This window comes from Rhipicephalus microplus, chromosome 3, assembly GCF_043290135.1.
Source record: "Rhipicephalus microplus isolate Deutch F79 chromosome 3, USDA_Rmic, whole genome shotgun sequence".
Classification (NCBI taxonomy): Eukaryota; Metazoa; Arthropoda; class Arachnida; order Ixodida; family Ixodidae; genus Rhipicephalus; species Rhipicephalus microplus.
In genome coordinates this window covers 268,472,759-268,499,224 of record NC_134702.1, presented here as the reverse complement: position 1 = coordinate 268,499,224, position 26,466 = coordinate 268,472,759, and the positions used below count along the sequence as shown (strand labels likewise).

The 26,466-nt window shown below is 45.2% G+C and overlaps 1 protein-coding gene across 6 annotated transcripts in view; it reads left to right on the top strand.

Annotated features, from left to right (window-relative positions):
* The window catches only part of Git (ARF GTPase-activating protein GIT1), a 293,327-nt gene that overhangs the window by 237,001 nt on the left and 29,860 nt on the right, over nt 1-26,466 (top strand). For 5 of the 6 annotated variants that reach the window (XM_037419552.2, XM_037419545.2, XM_037419564.2 and 2 more), the window contains one exon: nt 7,185-7,314. In XM_037419552.2, coding sequence (XP_037275449.2) covers nt 7,185-7,314 — 130 coding nt within the window. Of the gene's footprint in view, nt 1-7,184; nt 7,315-26,466 lie in introns of those variants that run through there. The other variant, XR_012894547.1, reaches the window with a different exon arrangement.

Here is a 26,466-nt window from a genome sequence, read left to right as displayed (position 1 = left end):
CCAATAGCCAGTCTTGAGGTCCATTGACGAGAAGTACTTGGCGTTATGGAGCCGATCAAGTGCGTCGTCTATTCGTGGGAGAGGATACACGTCCTTTCTTGTGATTTTGTTCAGGCGGCGATAATCGACACAGAAACGTAGGGTCCCATCCTTTTTCTTCACTAACACCACGGGGGATGCCCACGGACTCTTGGACGGCTGGATAATGTCATCTCTCAGCATTTCATCAACTTGTCTCTTCATTGCCTCACGTTCTCGCGTCGAAACCCTGTACGGACTCTGACGGAGTGGTCTGGCATTTTCTTCGGTTATGATTCGATGTTTCGTGATTGGGGTCTGCCGAATTTTCGATGACGACGAAAAGCAATCTTCGTATTGCAGGAGCAGGGCCTTGAGCTGTTCTTGCTTATCGTTCGGAAGTCTGGGATTGACGTCAAAAGCTATGGGAGGGGCTTGGTTCCTCTGAGCAGGTTCCGCAGAATCGGCGAGGGCGAAAGCACTGGTGGCTTCGACAATTTCTTCGATGTATGCGACCGTTGTTCCTTTGTTCACATGTTTGTACTCATTGCTGAAATTCGTGAGCATAACCGTTGCTTTGCCTCCCCGCTGCTCTGCAATTCCTCTTGCGACGCAAATATTTCGGGTGACTAAAAGATGCTGACTGCCTTCAATGACGCCTTCCAAGTCAGGTGATTTAGGAGCGCCGACTGAAATAATGACGCTTGAGCGAGGCGGAATGGTGACTTGTTCTTCCAGCACATTCAAGGCATGGTGTCCTGACGGCGTGTGCGGCGGTAGTACTTCTTCTGTGGATAACGTTATCGACCTTGTTTTTAGGTTGATGACAGCACCATGGAGGCATAAGAAGTCCATGCCAAGGATAACATCTCTCGGGCAACGCTGTAGGACTACGAAGTCTGTAGGATAAATACGGCCGTTAATGGTGACTCTCGCTGTGCAGATTCCTGCAGGCGTTACAAGATGACCTCCGGCTGTGCGGATTTCAGGGCCTTTCCAAGCTGTCCTAACTTTCTTTAACTTCGCGGCGAACGACCCACTGATGACAGAATAGTCGGCTCCAGTATCGACGAGAGCAGTCACACTGTGGCCGTCGATAAGAACGTCGAGGTCGCAAGTTCGCCGTCTCGCATTACGGTTAGGGCGTGGCGTCGGGTCACGGCTGCGTCGGCTTGTTCCGCTGCATCCATGTTGCGTCGTCCGGCCACCTTCAATAAGCGAGCTTTTGCCTTCAGGGCTTTGCCTGGTTGGTGTTGTGTTCAAAAAGCTCCGTCGCGTCGGCGTCGTCGTCGGAGGATCTTCGGTAGTTCGTCGCACAGCAACCGCACCTCCATCGGTTGCTGCCCTTAGTTTCCCGGATACGGGCTAGGAGACCGGCCCCGCGTTGGGCCAGAGTACTGCCGGGGGTGCGGTGACATGCGGCGGCTGGGGGACGGCGAACGGGCATTGAGTTCCTGCCAGGTAGTCGGCGATGTCACGTGGCCAATCTCCTGGCTGCGGACGCGGTGCATTGACGGCGAAGCCACGCAGTCCCATCTGTCGGTACTGGCAACGGCGGTATGTGTGCCCGGCCTCGCCGCAGTGGTAGCAGAGCGGGCGGTTGTCAGGTGCACGCCAAACGTCCGTTTTCCTCGGTGCACTGCGCTGGCCCGCTGGGGAACGGTAGGACGTCGGTTGGGGTGGTGGCGGCGGTGGCGTCTGGCGACGGAAGTGTGACGGGGTGGCGTTTTGGCGTGGACGGGGAGGAGCGTTGTGGCGCACTGCAGCGGCGTAGCTCATAGTTTCTGGCTCGGGCGGCGGTGTTTCGGGAATTCGAAGCGATTGCCGGACTTCTTCTCGCACAATGTCGGCGATCGAATCCACTTGAGGCTGCGCCGAAGGCAACAGTTTGCGCAGCTCTTCCCGCACGATCGCTCGGATCGTTTCACGCAGGTCGTCGGAGTCACTGGCTTGAGCAGCAGCGCATTCTGGAGTCAGGCGACGATTATACTGTCTGGTGCGCATGTCCAGCGTTTTTTCGATGGTGGTCGCCTCGGATACAAATTCTTGGACGGTGTTCGGTGGATTCCTCATTAGTCCCGCGAAGAGCTCCTGTTTGACCCCTCGCATGAGGAAACAAACTTTCTTTTCCTCAGGCATGTCTGGGTCAGCGTGACGGAATAGGCGGGTCATCTCCTCTGTGAAAATTCCAACCTTTTCATTTGGTAGCCGAACCCGGGTCTCGAGTAGAGTAGCGGCCCTCTCTTTGCGAGCGACGCTTGCGAACGTTTGCAGAAATGCGCCGCAGAAGACATCCCACGTTCGGAGCGTGGACTCCCGATTCTCTAGCCAGGTCCTTGCGGTGTCTTCCAGGTAGAAGTACACACGACGGAGTTTTTCTTCGTTGTCCCAGTGGTTGAGGGCGGCCACACGGTCGTATGTTTCTAGCCAGGTTTCCGCGTCTTCAAACGATGAGCCATGGAATGTTGGTGGTTCCCTGGGTTGATGAATGACGATCGCTGGCTGGGATGCTCCGGTTGTCATTGTCGCTGCAGTCAAGGTCATGGTCTTGGTCTTCCGCGCCTTGTCTTGTAGAAGGCCGTACTCCGGTGGGAGACCTTGCTGTCGGCGGCTCGTTCGCTGCTCTTGGTTGGCGTCGGTGTCTTCTCCGCGACGGGGGCTGGGTTCACGGCTTGACGGGGGCGTCCGGTACATGAACGAAGCAGCACCTCCACCAGATGTCACGGGGTCGTGACGTGGCCAAAGACAGGAAACTTCGTGTTGGGATTTAACTGTTTATTTGGGCGAACCTGTGCCCGGTAAAGGGAAAGTCTAATTACAGCAGCAGTCTTGCACAGATAGCAGTCTCGGACTGATAGCGGCGAACGCAGCGTCGGCCTTTGATCAACAACTGACAAGCGGCGAAGCGCGTCGGCATTTATACCCTTGCCGTCGAATGTTCTAGCGTTATCGCTGGCGGTGGCGTAGGTTCCAGAACAATCTGTACCGTTCGCACAGTGGGCGTGATCTTATCGAAATGATCTACTACAGTCCGGAACCTTCTCGAAACCTGCAAGCGCGGTTTGCGCAGAGAATCGTGTGGTGTTTCGGAACAATAACAAAAATTTGTGAAATGGAACGTGGCAATATCAACGCAATATATGTGTGGCAGGAGCTTTGCACTTTGATGACTGGGATTTTTATACCTAGTGCTATTTCATTATATTAAATTTTATTGATCCTGTATCTTGTTTACTTGCTTGTGCCAGAAAATATCTGGAAGGCCATGCTACAATATCCAACTATAAGTGTTGCCCCTATTCTCGCAATGTCGGGTGAAATAATTGGTGCCCTGTAGAGCATTTTTTCTATGAATTGAGATACTTATTGAGGTCTTTGTAAGAGCCTCGTCATTAATAAGTATTGAGCGGTCTAAATGTAAATACAACTTGCATCTCAAATATGCTCTAGAGTGAGAAATACTAAGCTGCTACAAGGATTGCTCCAAATCAAAAGTCCTCAGAAGCAGCATCACTGAGAGATGCTCTTGTTCTTGAGTATGCCAAGATGCGCCACCAATGGTGCTGACAGACACATGCGCACAACACAGCAGCCTGGACCCAGGCTGTCATCACATCTTTTAAAGAGACCCCTTTTACAAGCAGCAGGAAAAGTATAAGCAGGACAGTGCTAACAACTTTACGATGGAGCGACTTCTGCTCTTCCACTCTGTACTGGCCTTTCTGTTAGTAAAGCCAAACATAACACCTAAGCTTCAGGCATAACTATTGGAGAAGTTGGCAAGACCCTGCAAGGCATGTCCTTTGGGGAGAAAAAAAAAAAACACCATCACAACCAATCTGGTCAAAGACGGAGGAGATTTTATGAAAAAGACAGGACACGGACCAAGAGGGTGTAAAAAATACAATAAAAATATATTTCAGCTTCCACGTGGAAGCCTTGTTCACTAAGCTGGGAGGCCAAAGCCTCCAGCTTAAATCCGCTAAAATAATCGCTTGAGGCATCTTGCATACGTTGTGGTTAAGCATGTTCTCTGTTCAGTAAAGTAAAAAGTTGGGCGAGTTGGTGCTGGTTCATGATGATAAGGGGCGCGAAAAAAACGACACACAACAGAGAAGAAGTACACGGGACGACGCGCTACTAGCAACTGGAATTTTTTATTCAGGAAACACCATTTATACCGCAGTGACATCAAATTTAACCCAACGAATCGACCAAAAACTAAAACTAAAACTAAAACTGTAGTTTTAGTTTTTGGTCGATTCGTTGGGTTAAATTTGATGTCACTGCGGTATAAATGGTGTTTCCTGAATAAAATATTCCAGTTGCTAGTAGCGCGTCGTCCCGTGTACTTCTTCTCTGTTGTGTGTCGTTTTTTTCGCGCCCCTTATCATCATGTTCTCTGTTGTCTGTACCGCCAAAGATTCTAGATAATGCTGTTTTATCCACTTCTTTTTCCGTGTGATTACTGAAGCCTGGTCCTTGTCGAAGCTATGGTGTGTATTATCTGCATGCTCTGCGAGAGCACTGGCAGTGACTTTTTTTAATTTTTAATGTAGTCATTTAGATGTCAGTCGAAATTTCCACTTTCACCCATGTAGACATAATTGCAGTTAGGTAGCGCAAGGAATCTTTTATACAATTCCAGGGAATTTTTCCTTTTTTAGTTTGTCCTTGACACTGAGAAGCTCATGATGTAGCTTATGGCTCAGAAAGTGGGCGACTTGCACATTATATTCACGCAAAGCACGTGCCAAAGCTTCGCTGATGCCAGGAACGTACGGAATGGAGGAGTGACGCTGGTTGAGGGAATTGCGTGGCTCAGTCGGGCGCAAGGCTTCTTGCTTGAATGAAGCAATAGAACTCTTGGGGTACTTGCCCGGGACTGAGTTCACGCCGGATGCACGCTAAGTCGGAGTCTTCTAGCTTGCTGCAAATTCTTTGGGCCATTTTTGTTTAAGAAAAGGCCACAGACAGTTTTGTGGCTTACAGGGTTGACAGACGCAAAATGAAGATAACGCCCATTATGTGTGTCCTTCCCATGAACTTTGAACGACGGAGGCAGTTCATCCCGCTGCACTACTACGTCAAGAAGAGCTAGACGTCCAGTGCTCTTCTCTTCCATGATGAATCTTACAGCTTCCACAATGCTATTCGTATGGTTGTGAACGCAACCGGACGGGTTTTTTTTTTATGATGCAAAAACAATTTCAACGTATCGGAATAATGCTTTCAGAGGAAGCCAAAGGCCGGCTTTCCACTGACTCCATAGCCAGGTTTGCTGCAGTTACAGAGATCGAAGCAGCCATAGGGGCTCTATGCAGCTGCTTGTAAGTGACACCACAAAAAATAAAGTAGGTATTCTTCAAACAGAAATCCAGTAGTCTTACGAGATCTTGCACTTCAAACACATTGTGTTCACCCAGTTTCTCATCAGCCTGCAGGGCAGCTTCACGGGCGCTTACAGCGAGTGGCACAGGAACATAGGTAAAAAGGAAAACGATGTTGTATGACATTATGATTTTATCGTCATCTACAGTCAGATGGCGCACCTTGTCAATGAAGTCCTGAGAGTTACGGATGAATGTGGGACCACTTCCAAGCAGTGGAGCACACAGTGAAGGTAACTTGAAATTTGGCAGAGAGGCGAATACGTGAAATCCACGATGGGCCGCATTGGCGTGCCAGACTCGAGCTCGACTGCTCTTCTCTGTCTGCAGGCAGCAGGCATCTTGGACTGGAATTTGTGAAATTTGTCTGCTCCATTCGATTTCTGCTCACCTCGTTCCTTCAATCGTCAATGCCCCACGCCCTTCATTGCTTTCTCCTCAGTGGAAACTTCCACGTTTACAGAAAATTGACTTCATTGGCTCTCTTTTATTTAGTACTCTTACAGTGTGCGTCCTTGAGCTTTTTTTTTTCTTTCACTCATGCTGTGTAGTTTTTAAATGCACGCAATTCGTTTGCAAGGAGTGCTTGAAACATGTGCCATAGCCAACATCCACAGAGGTTCTGCAGCTGCCTTTCCAAAAGAAAAGCACGAAAATTTAAATGAAAAGGAGATCCATACTTTTATTCTCTGCATGTGAAGTACTTCTAACAATTAAATTGAGAGGATGTTTGATAGTAAGTGAGCAAGTTAGTTTGTAGGTGACATCAAACTCTTCAGTAATGATGGTGAAAAATTAAAAAAGAAATGCTTGATGACTCAGTCCAGAAAAATGTTAAAGAAGGTTACTAAAACTTGTTCTTGAGCTAATTGGTATATATACAAAAGAGTGTGGTCACTTTTATCTAATCAGTAGGAGAGTGTGTTAATCTGATGTTTGTTAATCTGATGTTTGCTCTCACCATGACGGTTACATTTCGATGGAGGCAAAATGCCAGAGTACTGTGCAATGTTCGTAAGCGTTGAAGAACACCAGAGGGTCAGAAGAACTTTTGGAGCATTTCACTGCGGTGTCCCTCATTGTGGTATCCTGTTTCTGAGTGTACAATCCAGTGAAATACGAGCATGTAAAAGAAACTAGTTCACAAGGAAGGACGAGCTGGTGGCAGGCATCGTAAGTCAATGACGTTCACTAGAGGTGCACAACCACTGTGCATGTACCGACGTGTACATAGTGACAGAAACTATTATTTGCTTGCAGCTCAAAGAAATCTTGCCTCGTGTTGGGCATGTGGTTTTATTGGTAAAGTAAGTCTTCATTAGTACTTTTCAACGCTCGTAGTTCGTTGCTAGCATGAGAACCTTAATTCGCAGCCGCTGAGTTTCTTTTTTTCTGTTTGTATGTTTTCGCGAAAAGTTTTCTACGTGTAATTTTCGCACCCCCTAACATATCATCGGTTTTCTGCAAAAAAAAGTGTGAAGGTTATGCGAGTAAGGACAGTACATGTCATTACCAGAACAATATGTACTTTGTAGGAAGCGTGTGATGAGCTTATCGTGGTACTTTATACATTGCGCATAAATGTGCTTGTTTCAGCTGGCCACTGCACACATGCCAGTCCTAGCATCCCGATGTTCTCTTGGTTGGTGTCAATTGTTTTTTCTCTACACAGTTGTTGCCAGGAATGTAGTTTGATTTGAGGGAGTCGCCAACTGTTGTGTGGAGAAATTTGTAGTCACCTTGGTCAAGTGGGCTGATGCCGCTCTTTGTGTGCAGTTCTCTGCCCACGTACCAGGAGGTGCTGGCTCAGACAGAGCACATCACACGATGCATCCACAAGTTGCTAGCATGTGCACAGGATGGAAACCGAGATGCCTTTCTGCCTTGCACACAGAACATTTTGCAGGTAAGCTTCATCTCAAGTACTGGTGGACTAGAGGGAAAACACAAAAGTAATAAGTAAGGAGAAACACAAGGACATTCTGGTTCAAGAGGCAGAGAACTGGGCTGTGAATTTACGCTGACTTTTTTTTTTCCTGTGGTGTGATGCATTTAATGATACACTTAATAAAAGTAGACTAGGCATCAGACCAACTTAACTCTTTCGTTACCATGCCTATTCAAATCGATCACCAGTGATCGACGCTCTTCCGCCATCAATTTTGGCATGTTAAATTTTTTTCTTGTGCACCTAGCACTTTTTAGTAGTTAATTCAACCACTCAACTTTCATAATGTTTTAAAAGTGAAAATATTTTCTGAGCTATATCCGCCTTTGATATTTTGCAGATGATATACGTAAGTTCGTTCATGGGAATTTATCCCGCAGGCTATCTCGGCCGCGAAATTGTTTGTCAATACCCCTTAAAAAAAAAAGAAAGAAAACCGCTAGGCCTGTGCAGAATGTGCAGCACCGCCACAGCAAAAGCTGGAGCAGCAGCCTTTCTAGAGCCTTTTTTAACACTTCTCGTAGCAACAACTACGCATGCACACCTGCATGATACGAGTACACTTGTGTGGTACTCACTACGCCATAAATAAGAATTTTTTTGTAGTGGGGAATCGTCTACTATGCCATTATTTTTCATTCTCTGGAAAAGCATCGTACCCGCTATATGCCTGTAAGGCATTCATTATGTGCACTTAGTTGATGCTGTGGCTGACGACGATGAATTATGCCTGAGGCTTTTGCAAAGCCTAGGAGCATTCAAAGACCCGTTCTTAACACAATCCACGGTGTGTGACGCCTCATTGTCTCTTTACCGTTCTGATACACTTTATTACGTAAGTAGACGTGATTCCTCACCTGACATGAAGCCTGCACAGGTTAAGTTTGCAACAGAGTTTCGAATGCCCGCATATTTCTGCGGTAGAGTACTCCGCTGCCACGCAGACGACCCAGGTTCGATTCCCATTCACTTCCGGGTGTTTTTTTTTATTTAGCTTTCTTTTTTTTTTCTTATTTCGTACGGCCCCAGAATATACCCTTGTTGTGATGTCATGAAAGCTTTCACAGTAAATAAAAAAAAACATTTGATTGCGATAGCATTTATATGAACATTCTGGGCTGGTTTTTGCCATCTCCATTGCCTTCATGTTTCATATATGCTCATGTATGCATACACAGGGCTGGTTCCGAAAGTTCCCGGAATTTTTCTGTAGTTGGCAGCATCCCCTGGCAGGACAGCGTTTCAGGTGCAGGAGTTAGTGGAGGACATGACTCCTTTGGGTGTGAATTATGATGCCCTGTCTGCAAATGCATCAAATTGACATGACATGATTTCAAGGCACTCAATATTACATTCCAGGAAAGAAAATGAAGGAATATGGCGTTTCGTGTGATTTTCAGTGATCCATGTTAATTAGCACTTAATTAAATATTCATTCACTCTGTAATTAGTTGGCTTCAATCTGACCAAAAAGAATCAAATATTAGGTTCAAAATGCATGCACAGCTTGTTTTAGGGGCGAAGCTCCTTCGGATGTGGGTTGTCCCGTCGTAGTAGTAGTATGTTGTAGTAGTAGCCACTTCTAATTAGTTTTACAAATTGCTTACTAAATGACATTATGTGTATATGTCCTTGGAAATAATATCACTAGATGGCGTTAGTGATTTCCATGTAGTTGACGTATAAAGATGATAGATAGCGCTGTTATAATAAGAAATTCAGAGCATATCCACAGAGTGAAAGATAATGAGTGAAACGAAGCATCTGCCTGTTTGCCTGTCTGTCCATCTGTCTGTCACACAGACAGATAAAGATGCAGGTGGACGAACGGACGGGCACTTTGCCCCACTCATCATCGTTCCCTGTGTGGATATGCTTGACTTTTTTTGTTTATACATTTCGACCTAAAAAATACTGTTGATGTTGATTTTGGAACACTGCACATTGCACGTTTGTCAAATGTGGTAGTCTCTCCAGCAAAGTGATCATGTGAAGTATAATATGCAGCAGAATGAAGTTGAATGATTGCTAGTTGTCCATGCAGAAAGCCTGCACTAATGTGCACAGTGCATCTCGAATCATTTGAAAAAACACGCACTGCGTGATACACCTCTAAAGTTTATGTGTACAACTTTACGTGTGGCCGCTGAAGGGGATAAGCTTCAAAACGAGCCCAGTATTGGTTGGCTGCAGGGAGTTGTTGTGGCGGGTCGGGCTGTTGCGCAGAGGTATCAGTACACCTTTTCAAAGATAAAGAAAATTGGACGTGTCTTTGGAGCAGTGTCATGCAAACTACAATAAAACAGGGCATTGACACTCGAAATACTTCAGAAAGCCTATGGTGACATGGAAATGAAGCAAAGTCGTACATTTAACAACCTGAGGTTCTGGGGCAGTCTAGAGTCTGTCGACGACGACGACCATTCTGGATGCCCATTAAAACTGCAAACGGAGAACTCGGTGCAGCAAGTACGTGGAGTATTTGGTAAGGACCGGCGATTGGGTGTTCGGATAATAGACAATCGTCGATCGTATTAAGACGAGGGATCTTCTAATGAATTGTTCCAAAAGGTTCTGATGAGGGAAATGAAGGAGGAAAGTGGGTGTGGCAGTGCTGCTCTAAGCACTGTACGGCCTCGATATGACACCAAAGAAATTCCGCATGGGATGCTGAAGACAGTAAAAGCATCCCTCTCCGACGGAGGTTCTCGTTTACGACCTCCAGGGTGCCTTCAGATTAGGTGAAGCATTGGCAACAGTTCATTGAACCAAAGTGCAAGTATTTCGAAAAGTATTCAAAAGATAATGAACTAATAATGAATAGATTACTTATAGAATAAAAATTCCGAGAAATTTAGGGAAAAACCTTGTATATACAAAAGTGACAAAAAACAATATTTGGAAAAATTTTCCAACGTGCAGGTTCGAAAAGGCGGCTTATCACTCAACAACATGTGGCTTTATATGGCTCGGCCATGACAGTGCATGTCCTTCAGTATACCATAGAATTGAGGGGCTATGAGTATACTAACGATGATCTATTTATATGCACCATTTACCGCTGGCGTAATGCCAATCCCAGAACTTGGGCACTTTTCAATGTGTTCTCTGCATACTGCGCTCGTTGAAATGCGTGGCCTTAGCGCCATCTCGCTCGTGTTTTTGCTCTATGGGGTATAGCTGCTTGTGCGTGTACGTTCATCTCGTAATGGGGCAGTTTGTACGTCTTGTGCTTTCACTGGAAAGATTGCTTGGATGTTAATGAGTGCACGAAAGTCTCTTGACCTGCTGTACAGCGGTCCTGTTTGCGAAAGGAGTGAAGTAACAACTAACACTGGTTAGTTTACACTCATCCTTTGTATGCCTGTGCGTATTGTGAGTGGAGGAAGCAGGCAGAAAGGGTGGAAAAGCTTTTGATAGAAAGAAAATAGGCTGAATACAAAGCATGACAGATTGCTCTCCACTCTTTCCTGAGAACTGCAGAGTTAACTCTTGTGGCTCCCAGAGTTGCTTGACCTCCTTCTGGAATACAGTGGTTTGGAGCTGGAGCTTGCAGTACATTTCATGCGACCTTTGTGTTGGAGCAGCCTGCTTTGAGTGTCAAGCTGTGAATGTTGTTTGTGCTTGTCCTGTGAGTGTTCGTTTCATGTGTCCTTTGTGCTTGAGCAGGATGTTGCATGTTTCTAGCTGCTTGCTGTTTTTCACATGACATTTCAATTTTTGTTGCTATGGCATTCATTGCTTCATCTTTGTAATGAAACTGTGACTTTTCTTTTTGAGCCTGGTGGAACACATGTTACCACTCTGTTATAGAGGAAATGCACATAGCGTCCATCCATTCATTCATTACAATGCCTTGATGTGTCTGCCGCCTCTTCCGATAGTAAAGGCACTGGCAGCAGCGTACAATCAAAGTGGCAAGTTGGGCTTGTTGGCACATACTCGGCGCACTATAGCGCAAAATGACACTACAGACGAAAGGAAGAGAAACGACAATGAGCTTAACATTCAACAACCAATATTGAAATATTGCACGTATATTTATACTGTTCGATGCAGAGTACTTCACCCACTGCACATGCATAGATATGCCATCTTATTATCAGTAAATTGTATGAAAGCCACGTTAGGTGACCCTCCCCCAGATATGCAATCAGCTTTGGTTCGATAATTACATACGTGATGCGTATTTTGCTCCTCCTAACGTTTAGGTCAGGAGAGCAATCCTGGCTCTCCTGACTTAAACTAAACAATCTTCGACATTCTTTCCATCACGTGTGTTTCTTACATTGTTTATATGCTCCCTTAGCCTGTCACTCTCGCATCTCCCATGTGCATCTCCTATTATTAACGCATTTTCAAGCAGCCACTCACCAGGGTTGGCCGCTTGATATCGTGAGTTTGGATAAAAGGACCTCTGCACTCTCAATATCAAGTGAGCAGTATTAAGTGGCCACCCCCCCTGGTGAGTGTTGTACAGTCTCTTAGCAAGAACAACTTCAAGTTAATTCAATCTGACAAAGAGGGCAATTTCCTGGTCTCAGCTTCTGACATTTATGGCGAAAACGCCTACAAAGCCTTACAAGACAACTTTGGAGAGGCGAAGGATTTGCATCCTGCAAACCTAAGAGGGGGGGGGGGGGTTGTCGAAAAATGTCCAGAAGCTGCCTACAAAGCAACTATCCCTTTTGGCGTTTTCTACAGCACACTGAAGATGCATAAAGACAATTAATCTTTTGGAGCAATTATTTCCTAAATGAAAACCCGGCAGAAATGTTGGGGAGCTTACCTGCAGAAGCGTCTGACTTGAAGTGAATCACCTTTTCATCGTTGAAAAATCGTCAGACGTATTGCAGTGACATATGCTGTGGTAACCTCACTACTCACCATTGTCAAGATCACCATGGGTTCAGGCTTAGAGAGCCGCAGGGCTGCATCTACCGTCACTCGCTCACGTATAGCGCACCGCTCTGCAAGCGCTCAACTAGCAAAGCGTTCAGCACTGCGTGAGAAAACAGTGTTCAATCTAACAACACAAACAAACACTTCATTGCCTTTGGTGGCACCCCAAAAGCACATTACAATGTCCACTGCTGGGACACGGGCTACAAAGGGCTCCTTCACAAGGACGTACACCAAAAGGAGAAACCACAAGTATGTCACAGCTGGCTACTGTACTACTTTTTTGATATGAATAATAAACTGAAACTGAAACTGATGGTGAGCTCCCGCTCAGGACAAGGTGCCTCACAGCTATGCCGTGCACTCCCGCGATGGCCACTCAGCGTAGTAAAACCCCGCACTAGGCACCACTCTTTGTCTTGTACGGAGCCGGAGCTAGCACAATGGTGCTAGTTTTACAGCGAAAGCTGTTATGAGATCACTTTTCGGGTCAAGCACAGTTGCATGTTGTCCGCCGCCGCCGCCGATGTCCATAACCACATTGCGCGAAATTAGAAAACAAACCTTGCGACAATGACACAGTAGGGCTTGAACACGGGTCTTCTGGGTACCAGCCCAATATTTTACCACTGAGTTACGCCGGTGCTTGTAACTTGTCAAACTTGCATTAGGCAGGCATGACCTAGTACCAATGGCACAGTGGGGCTCAAACCCAGGTCTGCTGGGTGCCAGACCAATATTCTACCACTGAGCTACCCCAGTGCTTGTGAGTTGTTGTCAAACTTGCCTTAGGCAGGCCTGATGTCGGGAAAGCAATCGTGTTAATACGACTTATAAAGCGTTTTAGAACAGCGAAAGAACAACCAGTCATCGCACAATGCGAATAGTCTAACGAGTGGGCCGTCCAGTGCTCCAAGCCATTACAAAATCTTGTTTTTGTTTCTCTATTTACTGTGGCGCATACCCACTTCAGCCTTAATTCCTCATCGTCGTCAGCCACTGCATGGACAATTGGCACAAAATTCCTTACAAGTGTTTAGTGGATACCACACTTCACAGAAGAATGACGAAAAATAGCATAGTGAATACCGACCCAGAAGCTTTTTATTAATGCCCTGGTGGTTACCAAGCAAGTGTGCTTGCAGTAGTTACCCAATGAGTGTTCTGAAAAGGCTCTGAAAAACCACTCTTCTAAGCTTTCGCTGTGACTGTGCTGCACCTACCACGCAGGCCTGGCGTTTTTGTGTACCTGTGTTGTCTCCTGCCAAATTCTGTAGGGGCTATGCCTTTGTCAAGCCGCTATGCTTGCGGCTTCTTGCTCCTGTCCTAGCATTTGTTTCAAATGAATGCTGAAATAAAGAATCTGAATCTAAACACGCCCGTCAAGGCATCCAGGGAAGCTACAGCCCGGCGATTCCCAAAGGGGACGAGTTGAGAATGAAAACACGTGCTTAGAGTGTGCTGTCCAAGAAGACAGAGAGCATCTCTGACGCACACGTGACGCGGCCTCGCCGACTCTCACGGCCCGAGACCATGCGCTGCACTGTCACGAGATAAAGCCCCCTTGATCTGAAAAGAAGCGACACTCTCCTCCACGTGCATATTTTCCTCCATCATTCTCCTTGGTTTTGTGCCCTTCCTTTGCCAGTGCAGTGCGCATGGCATCAACTGGCAAAGCCTCATTCATTGTGCACGGTTGTTTTATCAGCTACTCGATGTATAGAGTGAGAATCCATCTCTTAAGGAACGGTCGTGATGAAAGCAGGCTTTCCACACATCCGCTGGCACATCCACTTGGCACATCCGCTGCGGTGGCCAAGTGGTTATGATGCTCCACTGCTGACCTGCAGGTCACGAGATTGAACTCCGGTCGCAATTTCGCCTGTGAAAATGCATAAGGCCCATGTTCTTAAATTTAGGTAGACGTAAAAGAACGCCTGGTGCTGAAAACCCCGGGTGCCTTTCACTACGAGAACTCTCATAACAATGTCATGGTTTTGGGACATTAATTATTATTGTCACCAATGTGGTTATGCATTAGGCGCATAGACGAGAATTTCTTCAATAATTGTGTTCAGTTGGCGGGCTCAAAGAAGGCAGCCAAGAAGGAATGTAGTGGTTTCTTGCAGTTCAATTGGCCGACATGAGCAGGCCTGGCGCTTTTTTTGTATTGATGCTGCTGTCAGAGACGTTCGCACAGGTGCACACACCTATATACATAATGTATGCTCGCATACATACGCGATACATGCACACCGGGCTTGTTCATACATACACTTGTACATATCCACGTAATAAAAATACCCACGCACATATATATGCACACATGAAACACAGAGAAGCACATGAGCACATACACATGCAATATAGACACTCATGCACATATATATATGCACACTAGCACGTGCAGGCGCACACGTTTGTGTGCACAGGTACAAAACATACATACATGAATACACACACAAGTGCACATACGCATGCATATGTGCATGCACATACACACTTGCGAAAACACACAAACAGAAACGCACGCAGGTGCACACAAACGCACTCCCTCGCAAGCATGAACGTGCACAAGTAATCACATTCATATAGGCACCTGTACACGCGTTCATGTACGTGCATCCTCACACACCACATAGGCACACACACACGCCTCTCGATAAAGTATACATCGTTTCAACACACCCGCTTACAACAGACAGTCGGTTACTACATACTAATTGGCGGTATTACGCTGACCTCCCTATTGCTTCATTGATTGAGCTTGGTTTACTAAAGATTCTGGTACAATGGACATTCACACATATTTGACTAAAATGTGAAGCCAGTAAGGCGGTCGAGACTCCGTTAAGCCCGAGAGATATGCAGAGTTTTTGTCCAGTGCTACTTTCTTCGGTGTGATCGCGTCAACGCCGCCAGAGATGGTGGCAAACCATATGAGAAGCGCCAAGGCCACCGTCAGCTCAGCGTCGCACACTGTGTCGAAGACAATGAACCCGAGACCTTGCAAAGCAGTGTGCAGTGTCCGTTAATGCAGCAACAAGAAATAATCTTGAAAATCAGTTTTATGTTCAGGGTGTCTACCAACCTGGAAAACCTACAAAAGTCAGTGAATTTGGACCCTTCTGAAAAAGTCAGAAAATTTCTGAAAAACCTGGCCAGATCATGGAAACTGGCGACAGTCTTTGTGACCATTACAAAAATTAGCATCACGATTGATTAAAGCTTAAAAAGTCGCACCTTTGGCTGCAACTGCTAACCATGGACTTTCCTATTTGGAGTAAATAATAATAATAAACTGTATTGAACAGCTAGAAGAAGCATGAAATGAGAAGGGGCAGCGCATAATTGTTGCTTCTTAGTGTAAATGCCAAAGTATACACCTACCAAAAGAACACTAAGTTTACTGATAATTTGCCTCTTGATACCGGAGCCTTGCTCACAGTAAAAGCTATAGTAAAAGCACAGCGAATTTAGGTACGCCTAAGTATGTGACGTAACCACTGAGAGTACATTGTCAAAAGCGTCTTATCACCCTTGTTCAGCGTATGTGCAGTCAACTGTATGTGCAGAGATTCGAGGTGCAGGCATGATGCAGCCTTTTCTTTGGCTAGAACACGTGCACTTGATCACTCAATTTGGTGGCTTGTAGATTTCACATGTTTAGCAAGGGCATTCAAGGCCATGCGTGTTTTGTGACATCATATTTGTGTCGTTTAGCCCTTTTCTTCAACTCACTGGTCTCACCGATGTACTGGTTGTGACAATCGTGGCAGCCTATGGCGTAAACAAGATAGGAAAAATTTCCGCACAGCAACTTGTCTTTCATGTTGACTAAAGTATTCCTTAGCTTCCATGTTGGTACATGCATTATTTTGATGTCTGTTGCTTCTACATGTCACACAGCATATCTCACTTTCGAACCACGACATTACTCACTAGTTGGTAAATTTATGCATGTTTGTCTTGGCCACCATTTAGGCCTGGCTCAGGTTAGGCCAGAACTGCTATCAGCAGAAGCTTGATGGGCTATGTCGTACCGTTTAATAATATTAGTAGTACTACTATTATTGTTAGCAAAGCAAAGGCAAACATTCTCAGCTATGCACTATTGCTGGCAGCTCGCGTTTCAAAGGTAGCATTGTGTAACTTCAGGGAAAGTTCTTATTATTGTTTCTTGAGATGGTGTTACTAAATCTGTGATTATTTTTTAGTGCCACGTCTACAGAAGAATACGTAAATGAAGGTAACATGCTGGCATCTGTGATTCATTTATGGAATTGTGGAAGCTGTTGCAACCTGACAGATTCCTTCTTGCCACCACACATTCAAACTTCAGCACTTTCAAGCTTTCATTGCAGGCATCTGAGGACTTTTGTTGCTCTCCAAGCGTCAGAGCCCAGCGAAATAAAATGCCAACATACATCTGCTTTTTGTAAAAAAAAAATGCATTACAGCTTTGTCGTCGCGACATTCTGTTGTCAGAATATGCAGTTTTGGATAGCAAGTATAGCACTCCAAGGCAGATCAAATCAAATAATCCACATCCTGTATAGTAATATCACTTTAGTAAATACAGTAAGTCCAGGTTGACCTCATTCAATCTAGTCCACATCCTTAGCTATTCGGGCATTTACTTCAGTGGTGAAATTATTCGCGGGCTCCTGTGTCTTTCTTTTACATGGATGGCATGAGATGACAGCACTCCTAAAAGGTCTGACCACATCTGCGCCTTGCAGCCTATTTAGCTTATTGATGTGGTGCTGCGGCCCCGATGCAGTGGTCTAGCTTAGGCACTCTGCTGCTGTTCGACAGGTCACGGGATCGAATTCCGGCTGCTGTGGCTGCATTTTCGACGGAGGCGAAAATGCTGTAGGCCCGTGTGCTCAGATTTGTGTGCACGTTAAAGAACCCCAGGTAGTCAAAATTTCTGGAGTCCTCCACTACAGCATCTCTCATAATCATATGGTGGTTTTGGGACATTAAACTCCATGTATCAAGCAGAATAATAGTAAGATGGGCTAGTTTGTTAGGGCTCATAGAACTTCTCATGTCTTTTCTCGATCGTGTATTCGTCGGAACGTTGCCCCATACAATTAACTCCATGTACCAATCGATGCGGCGCTGCTTCCTCGACCAGTGAAGGAAGAGGGGAGCCAGTTTCAGATAGCCACGTGCCCTTGCTCCCTTTATAAGGAAAGGGCGCAGCAAGGCATCAAAAAGCCAGTCGCTGCGTGCTGAGTCGCTGCGTGCATGTGTGGTCAGGCTTCAAGTTTCCAAGCAGCTTTGGCTCGCTTTTGCACTATCAACGGCTCCTTCAAACTTTCAGCTGTGGTTGATTTCAACTCATGTGTTTGCTTACTGGTTCTTTCAAACATTAAACAGCCAACTTGCTCCTTTCCTGCCTCAGGGGTTTTATTTTGGCCAGATATACATAAGAATACAAAGCATTTATTAGCGAACTTCGGCGACTTTGAGCGTGTCTATCTATCTATCTATCTAGCCGCCCACGACTTTTAGCTCTCTTGACCGTTTTGGTAATGGTACCGATACCAAAATCGGTATGGCATAACATGACTGTATGAACATAAGTGTCGTAACATGAAAATGATGATATGTATGTTATGATTTATATTTCATGGTCTTGCTGCTCTTTCGGTGGTTTCGTTTACATGACATGCTGCAAGACTGATATAGTATGACATGACTGCATGGCTAACATGAAAATCATGACATGCGTGTCATGTAAGAACATGACTACATGCCACACTCATGACGCGCTCGCAGCTGTTTCGCTAGCTTCGCATATACTGAATTCGGTATTACGGGACATGAATGGATGACGAAGGTATGTGACTGGTGCAAGTATGATAATCATGAGATGCGTGTCATGTAACAACATGACTACATGCTTCGCTCATGATGAGCTCACGGCCGTTTCGCTGGCTTCACATATGCCAAATTTAGTGTTACATCACATGAGTGGATGACGAAGGTATGTGACTGGTGCAGACATGATAATCATGAGATGCGTGTCATGTAAGAACATGGCTACATGCTTCGTTCATGATGAGCCCGCGGCCGTTTCGCTAGCTTCACATATGCCAAATTTAGTATTACATCACATGAGTGGATGACGAAGGTATGTGACTGGTGCAGACATGATAATCATGAAATGCGTGTCATGTAAGAACATGACAACATGCCACACTCAAGACGCAATACACTTCAACGTCACCCAGCGTTTGTGCGCTCCGGCATTCATTTTTTGGCGTCACGCCGGCGATGCCACTTCAGGTGCCGATCTGCCTGCCATATGCTCGAAGGTGGGTGCTGGGTTGTGTTGCTTTGATGCATGCTTGCTTGAGCATTCCCAGCATCCTTTCATCACGAAGAGAAGCAGATGCAGTGCTGTCTGGGTAACGTCATCGGCACGAAATGCGGCGTGATGAATTTCGTGCCGATTGACGTCGTTTCGCGCTGACGGACGCTGATGGTGCCGTTTGCGCCTGGCGTCATGATAATCGATAATCATGACACGTGTGTCATGTAAAAACATGACAACATACCATGCTCATGGTGGGCTCGCGTCCGTTTCGCTTGCTCTCCATATACCAAATTTGGTATCAGATGACGTGAATAGATGACAAAGGTGAATGACACGTCCAAACATGATAATCATGACACGGAAGTTATGTACGGCATAATTTACATGCACCTTGGAATGTTGTGCTGATTTTACAGTGACATACCAACCCCCTTCATTTGTGGTTTGCATATCATTCATTCCCATTGTACGGTGGATCTGTCCATTTTTTTTATATCTGCCGCACATGCTGAGAACATTCTGAGCGCATGTGATAAATATGTTTACTTATTTGATATGAGTGCCTGATTTTTACCACTTGAGGGTTTGTTTCTAGTGCACAGTTTTTCAAGTTGATGTGATGGTCCAGGAGTTTGCTTTTAATCATCATGAAAAACCTGGCAAAGTCAAAGAATTTGGAAAAATCAAATTGGTAGGTATTCTGTTGTCTCATTTGCAGTTCTGAAGTGAGAAAACCAAATCATAGTATCGTGGAAAAGTTTTTTTTTTTAATTTGAGCGCCAGATGTTGAGAATAAGAAGAACCAAAAGCTCGATATATATGGCCCCTGAGCTTGGAAATTGTACATATTTCAGGCCACGTATGCAGCCAATACACTCAGGCCTGCTAACCCTACCGATAGACATGAGTATGGCGCTCGGAAACAGTTCGAAGAAATCCGGAACGCTTCTTGTCAAAGCTTCTGAGGAACAAGCTAAGTGAAATACAAGCATCAGTTGAAAATTTTTGGGTCACAGAGAGCACGGTGACAGCTTAATAGATCTGAGGCACTGATCCGAGGCAGATGGCAGCCATTTTGGCAGCAGCAACGACAATGTTACGTAGCGAAAGTCGCTGGCAGCCATGCGCTGATTGGTTCTCCATCCAAATACTTGCTTCCGGCATCGATGCTGTCGCTGCAGATATCTGAATCGTCCTGAAGTGGACGTTTCGGCCACCATCACAGGCAGTGTCGGTGCCGAGTGACGCCAGGATACGAAAAGCCCGAAAAACGCTACACGTTTCGGGCTTTGCAGCGGACTTTCCTACCACACAAGCTTCACTTGGCATATTTTCGGGACGAGAGTAGCGCCACAAATGTTGGCATACCGATTTAATAATGAAGACCACCATTTTTTGGTCTGATAATTATTAGGCATGCCAAGCTACGGCAACGAAAACTCTGCCACCACTGTTCGAAGCGGTCGGTGCGTGGCGAGCTTGGTTTTGGTCCGCGAAAGATGAGCAAGATGCCTATTTGCGGACGAGGTGATCCGTTGCTTGCGAAGCACATTATGGCTTCTTCGCTTTCGCATATCGGCTAGCACGACGGTTTTGCCCGCCAACATTGGGGCGAAGTTAGGCCTGGCCACGACTTCGAGCAGAAAGCGGGGTGCAATGTGCATAGCCATTGTGCCCGATGTGTAAAAGTACGACATGCTTGATCACGAGTATAAAAATTTCTCCCGCGGTGGTCTTCGTCACAAGGAGACGAAGGAGAACCTTCCCGCCAACGAGTCAACGCTGACAGTCACTTCGAAACGCGCGTGTGTGATTTTCGGCACGAGTGCAGCACACGATCTTAATGTGATCACTGAACTCCCGCTTGCAGCTGCCTTAACTAAAGTGTTATTGTATCTTGAACACAGAACGAGTGCGAAAACGTCACTAAGTAGCCCAATTTTACACAGCTCTGACCTCGCGACGCACAAGAAGCAGGTGACGCTATCCGGTAGGCGTATCCCGGAATGAGCATCAGACCAGCGAGGAGTACTAGAGCAACACGGCAAAAACAGCCAATTGGAGGCTTCTGAATAAATTTCAATACTTTTACGACGAGCCCAAAATAGTGGTAGGCAGTTGTGTCGTTGCAAAGCTATAATTTTTTTATGGAAATGCTGTCTTCTTTTTTTTGCTGCCACTTTCAGGATTTAACCACCTCAGCAGGCGCATGAAAAAAACTCTTTACTCTACTTCTAAGTAGCTTCAAGTGAAGATATTTTGGAATCGGATAGAAAAAGGGCTATAGAAACTGAAGATGTGTTTTTTGAAAAATCAATTTTTTATGCCCAACTGAGAATAAACTTGTATATTACTCTTAACTTTTTTCGATTGTAACAGACTCATTCAGTGTTTTCATAAAAATCTGTTCTAACTGTATTTGGATTTTACATACTTCTTTTACAACAGAACGAAACCCTCTTTCACTATGCAGGTCTGTTGTAATGAGGTTATATGTACTGTAATTTTGTTCAACGCAAGCTGTCACAATGAGATTCTTCTGCTGCTGAAAAAAATTATCATTGTAGGTTTTAGTAGAATGCTGGCTTATGGACAACCAGTAAGGGTAGTGAATTAAGCACCCTAAGCAAGGGCCACTTTGACCCATTGTATTTCGTGAACAAAGCAAATGCGGATGTATAATATTGAAACTATGTATTGAGTAACACAAGTGGACTTCAATAAAAAAATTCACAGCATATCCACGGAACGAATGATGATAAGTGGGGTGTAATGTCCCACTGTCTGTCAGTCCGTTTGCCTGTCTGTCCATCCGCCCGTCCATCTGTCTGTTTATTCTTCTGCTCCTATCACACTAGAGCAAACATCGAATGAACGGACGCTTCGCCCCACTTATTATCCTTCACTCCATGGTTATGCTGTGAATTTCTTATAAGAACTGCATAATATATCCTCTTTAGTCACCAACAATACAAAAACCACAAACGCCATCTAGTGTGATTATTTTCAAGGGCATTTGCTGTAGGGTCTTTTAACGAAACGCCATGCTCTTAGAACACGGACAGTAGACGTGGTCGAAATGAACCAAACAGCACACAATTATTTACTGCTTTTAGATCGACGATATCATCAGCCGAATAAATATACTATAATTGTGATGAATAGAGACCAGATTATAGGTGAATGCCTATTTTGTTCCTTGCATTTCTTTCGTGAGATTTTGATATGTGAGCATGGATTAGAGGTTAAGAAGGGCTTTTATGGTGTTTTTATAGTGCCTATATATGCCTGTTTCGGGTGCTCGTGCCTAAATGCCTACAAGTGCCTATAAATGCCTATTTTTCAAATGAGCGCGCATATGAGCACTATTCAAGCGCAAATTTTGTTTTCGAGTGTGGTGTGAAACCGTTGTTCATGTAAAAAAGACAGCATTGGTATCTCCAAACATTATAAGGTTCAACAAAGACAAAGCTAACATGCTGCGAGGGATTGGAGGAGGAGTATGAGGAGTGCAAAAGACGCTATTTCTGCAGCCCTATAAATGGAAAAACGTCTCAGCGTCTGCAGGGAAAGATGGAGAGAGTATTAAAGATGGGGTAAGAAAACAAAAGTGACGTCTATGGCCGAGGACGTGGCGACCACCTTCTACAAATAGCTGGCTGTCCAGTACCCTGAAGGAACTGAAGAATACCCCAGAAAACCTCAGTGTTGCGGTGAAAAAGAAAGAGCAGGTTTTTATGGGCAGCCGTCGGTAACTGGAGAACAATTGAAAAACCAAGGAGACCACTCATGGAATGCTCTTGTTGATTCAGTGGTGGCGAAGGTCGCTAAAACGTTATACTTTATGCAGGAAAGCCTGAGACAGGCACCGGCATGATTACAATCAACGGTGTATTTAGCATATACTCACCATATGCTTGAATACACTTGTTCCGCATGAGATCCCTTGTCATATCTCTTTAAGTGACATACATGAAGAATACACAGAACAGGACTTCAAGGTTTGTCCTAAGCTATTACTTGAAAATGATAGCTGTAACAATATGAAAAATGAACTAGGATGGGAATTACCATTATCGCATCGAATTAAACTGTGGTTAAAGCTCCTATGTCAATCATTTTATGGTAAAACTCGCATTCGAAAATGAATGTACCTAAACAGTCCTCTTCGCGCAATGATAACTAAGATTTTAGAATGTCGTATCAGATATAATATTTATATTAATTCGTTTTTTGGTATTTTTATGACAGAATGAAATGGCTTATAGAGAGAACAAAGTGTGTTGTGCCAATGAAGGCCTGTTTTTTTTGACATTGTAACCCATCTGCTGTGCACGCGGCTTTTGTTTTGTTTGTAATTTACTGTTTAAGCGTTCCTCTCTAGGTAACATAACAAGTTGTAGTTGGACGCTAGAAGTTCTGGTGTGCCTAATGAAAAGCGTTCTACCACGGCGATTTTTCGAATTGGTTCGCTACGAGCCACCAAAACATGATGCGAAGAAGCAGGCTTGAATCTCTTGCCTCTCGTCCCATGTAGCCATCGTGATCCTCAATCCCTCCCTGTTCTCATCGATATCTGGGCTGGAGAATCACATGAAGCATACACAACGAGAGCAACATGCGTAAGCAAAGTCACAGGCGCATGATGTGCCCCAGCCTACTTGTGCATGTATGCCATCGATTTTGTGTCGTTTCAGCGTTTTCTGTTGTATATTACCCGTTTCTGTGGGATGGATCAGTCAGTGCATGTAATTTAGGAGAGGCTGGCAAGGATCTCGTATGGTGACTGCGATACACCACGCCACTCCACTGAAACTGCGTTCAGAGACGATGCACCAAACACAAGCTAAGCGTTGTCAGGGTTGGCGAAAACACGATGCAGGAACGACGAGAAGACGAACGAAAGCGAATGTAGTAGTAGTAGTAGTAGTAGTAGTAGTAGTAGTAGTAGTAGTAGTAGTAGTAGTAGTAGTAGTAGTAGTAGTAGTAGTAGTAGTGATAGTAGTAGTAGTAAATAGTAGTAGTAGTAAATAGTGGTATGAGTAGTTTTACGTTGAAAAAAAAAAAAAAAACACGATATGAATATGCAGCAATATGAATATGAGAGATGCGGTAGTGGAGGTCTCCGCATATTTTGACCATCTGGTGTTCTTTAACATGCACTGACATCGCGCAGTACATGGGCATCTACTTGTTCACCTCCATCTAGATATGACTGCCGCGGCAACAATCAAACCCGCGGTACTCAGGTCAGCAGTGGAGCACCCTATAGCGACTGTTCCACCAAGGCGGACGCGAAACGAGAGACGATTAGGGAATAGCACCTTGAGGCTATTCAAAATAAAAATAATAACAAGCTGAGATTCCGCTTGCATTTTTTATCATTTTTCTCGGCTTTCATTCACTATACTGATTTTCAAAGAGAACTGGAAAGACACAGGGAAAAGAAGGACATAGAGACAAAGAGCGCTGTCTTTCTTTTCCCTTTGTCTTTGCACTTCCCTTTCAAAATGATATAAAGCAGCTAGCCAAAACGAAGTACTCCTCATTCATGCTACACAACAGAACACACAAATCGTACATGCCAAGTAGAGTAATGTCACGTGGGATGCTCTTAATGAGGTACCGTTTAAAATGCAGGATATCATCAGGAAGCGAGACATTTTTCATCTGTTTTTCTAGATATAGCTAGCATTTAATGAAGTTCTAATGAGTGTACGGTATGCGACATCAGCCCACCAATGTCAACATAAAGGAGTAACGTAAAAACAGGACCATTCCTTGCTGTACGTCACTCCCTAGACTTAGGGGCACACGCCCGTGAGAAGGGCAAGTGGCGTTCTTAAAAATTAAGCGTTTTTCCGCAACATGTAATTTTACACTTATTAACAGAAATAATCTGGAGTGCCCAGTGCACCATACTGATGTAGCTCGAAATGCCCAAACCTAGTTAGGAGTCCTTTAAGGTGTTCACCGATAGGGGCGAAATCAGTCCTATGCGATTAGACCTAGCACCCCTCTCTTCTGGGGTAACAGTGGTCTGGTTATTTGCTCCTGTGCTGCCTTTCCCAGCCACAACAAAACAAAATAGACCCAGGAAAGTGTCAATCGAATGGTAAATACTTGACGCACAATGCTAGACAATAAAACAAAAGACCACATATGGGGAATTGTGCAAGAAATGCATGCCTATGTTCAATTGTTAATACCTTTCTGATATCTTAAACAGTATCATTTTTTTTGCTTCCTGCCGTAGATACAAGTCACCGACGTCGCTGTTTTGTGTTATTGCAATTTTTGTAGAAATTAATTGTGGCTATAGTTATGATTTTGAGGATTTAAAACGGTGTTTTACCTGCCTGTCTTTGGCACCTAAAACATACTTTTTTGGTGCCTAAAATTCCGGCCTCTAAAAATCCGGCCTCTAGTGAATTGATAGAAGCATATTACATTAAGAAGAAAGGTGAAAGTCTTATCAGTGAACCGTCGGTGACATACTTATCGGAGAAGATATTGTTCGATAGCTGGATAGCGTAGGGCTGTGTGAAGACTGCACATGTCTGTATGTTGTTACTTAAGTCTGGATTTGTGCCCGGTCTACTTTAGTTGGAAGTGACGCTTGTGCTTGTCGTTGAGTGTTTATTTACTCTGTGTTTGTGTTATTTGCGGCCAAAGCATGTCAGTAAGCAAGTACCAACTAGGCCAAAAATCAGTATTGTTACTAGTGATCAACAAGCTAAAACAACCTTACACAACATTCCACAACACTCAACAACATAACAAACACAAGGTGGAATCGCCAACGCTTGATTCATCGCGAGGGCCTTCCTAGCCCAGCGCTCCTTCCCCATTTCTCTTAATCACTTCTCAACTGCACTGCGGAGCCACTGCAAGAGACAACTGTTCGCGCCAACCGCTACGCCCCACAGAGGGTCGCTCATCATGCGCCGCCACCCAGGCTTGCCACCAGGCCTCACTGCCAGTGCAACCACGCTCACTATGATGGTGGTGGCTGTGGTGATAAACCCTCGCAAGCACAACGCCATCTACCGCTCTGTAGTTTTGAACCCGCAATGCGGCCTATGTGCGAAACACGTGTGTCAAGAGGCACAAACGACTTCACAGGGGGTGTTAGCACCCCCACATTCCCCCACCCTAATTCAAACCATATGCCAAAAAGAAAACATGAAAAAAATCAGCTACACAAGCTCTAACAAAAGATGACAACACATGTCCCAACAAAATGTTTGTGCACGACGACACCGCCGCGAAGAACCTTCACTCGTGCCGACACGTCATCTGGTTGCGACCAGCCCTCACGAAAGTACCGGACTGCAGGCAGTTGCGCAGATCCCTGAAATGTATATCTCCCGGTGTCTTGACTGCATTCCTGGCCAGTGGCGTTGACGACGTGCACAAGACAGCTAGTCGCGAGTTACATCACTCTCTCTGCGTACACTTAAAACACCCATGGAACAATGTAGTAGGCCATAGGTAAGGGAGTTTCGGGCCTCTCACACACGTGATACGATGGTCAGTACTGCTAGCAAATACACCGGCATCCACCGAGATGCCCAGCTAAAATAAAACAAAGTTCGCTTTTCTTAACTCGTGCATTGCAAGATACGCCTCAATGCCACGATCCACCTAGTTGTGCCACGTGCGATAGGCGACTGCGCAGAGCTTTAAGCCTAATGAGTCGCTTGACAACAACTGGCATCCACCCAGCACCCAGCTTAGGTGCAGAAAAGGCAGTGGCAAAGTGACATCACTTTCAGAAGGTGGCCCTACTTGCTCGCCGCACACAGCAGCTTACCAAGCGATCGGCACCCACTGTCCCAAGACAGGACAGACAGGACAAACCGCAAGACAGGACA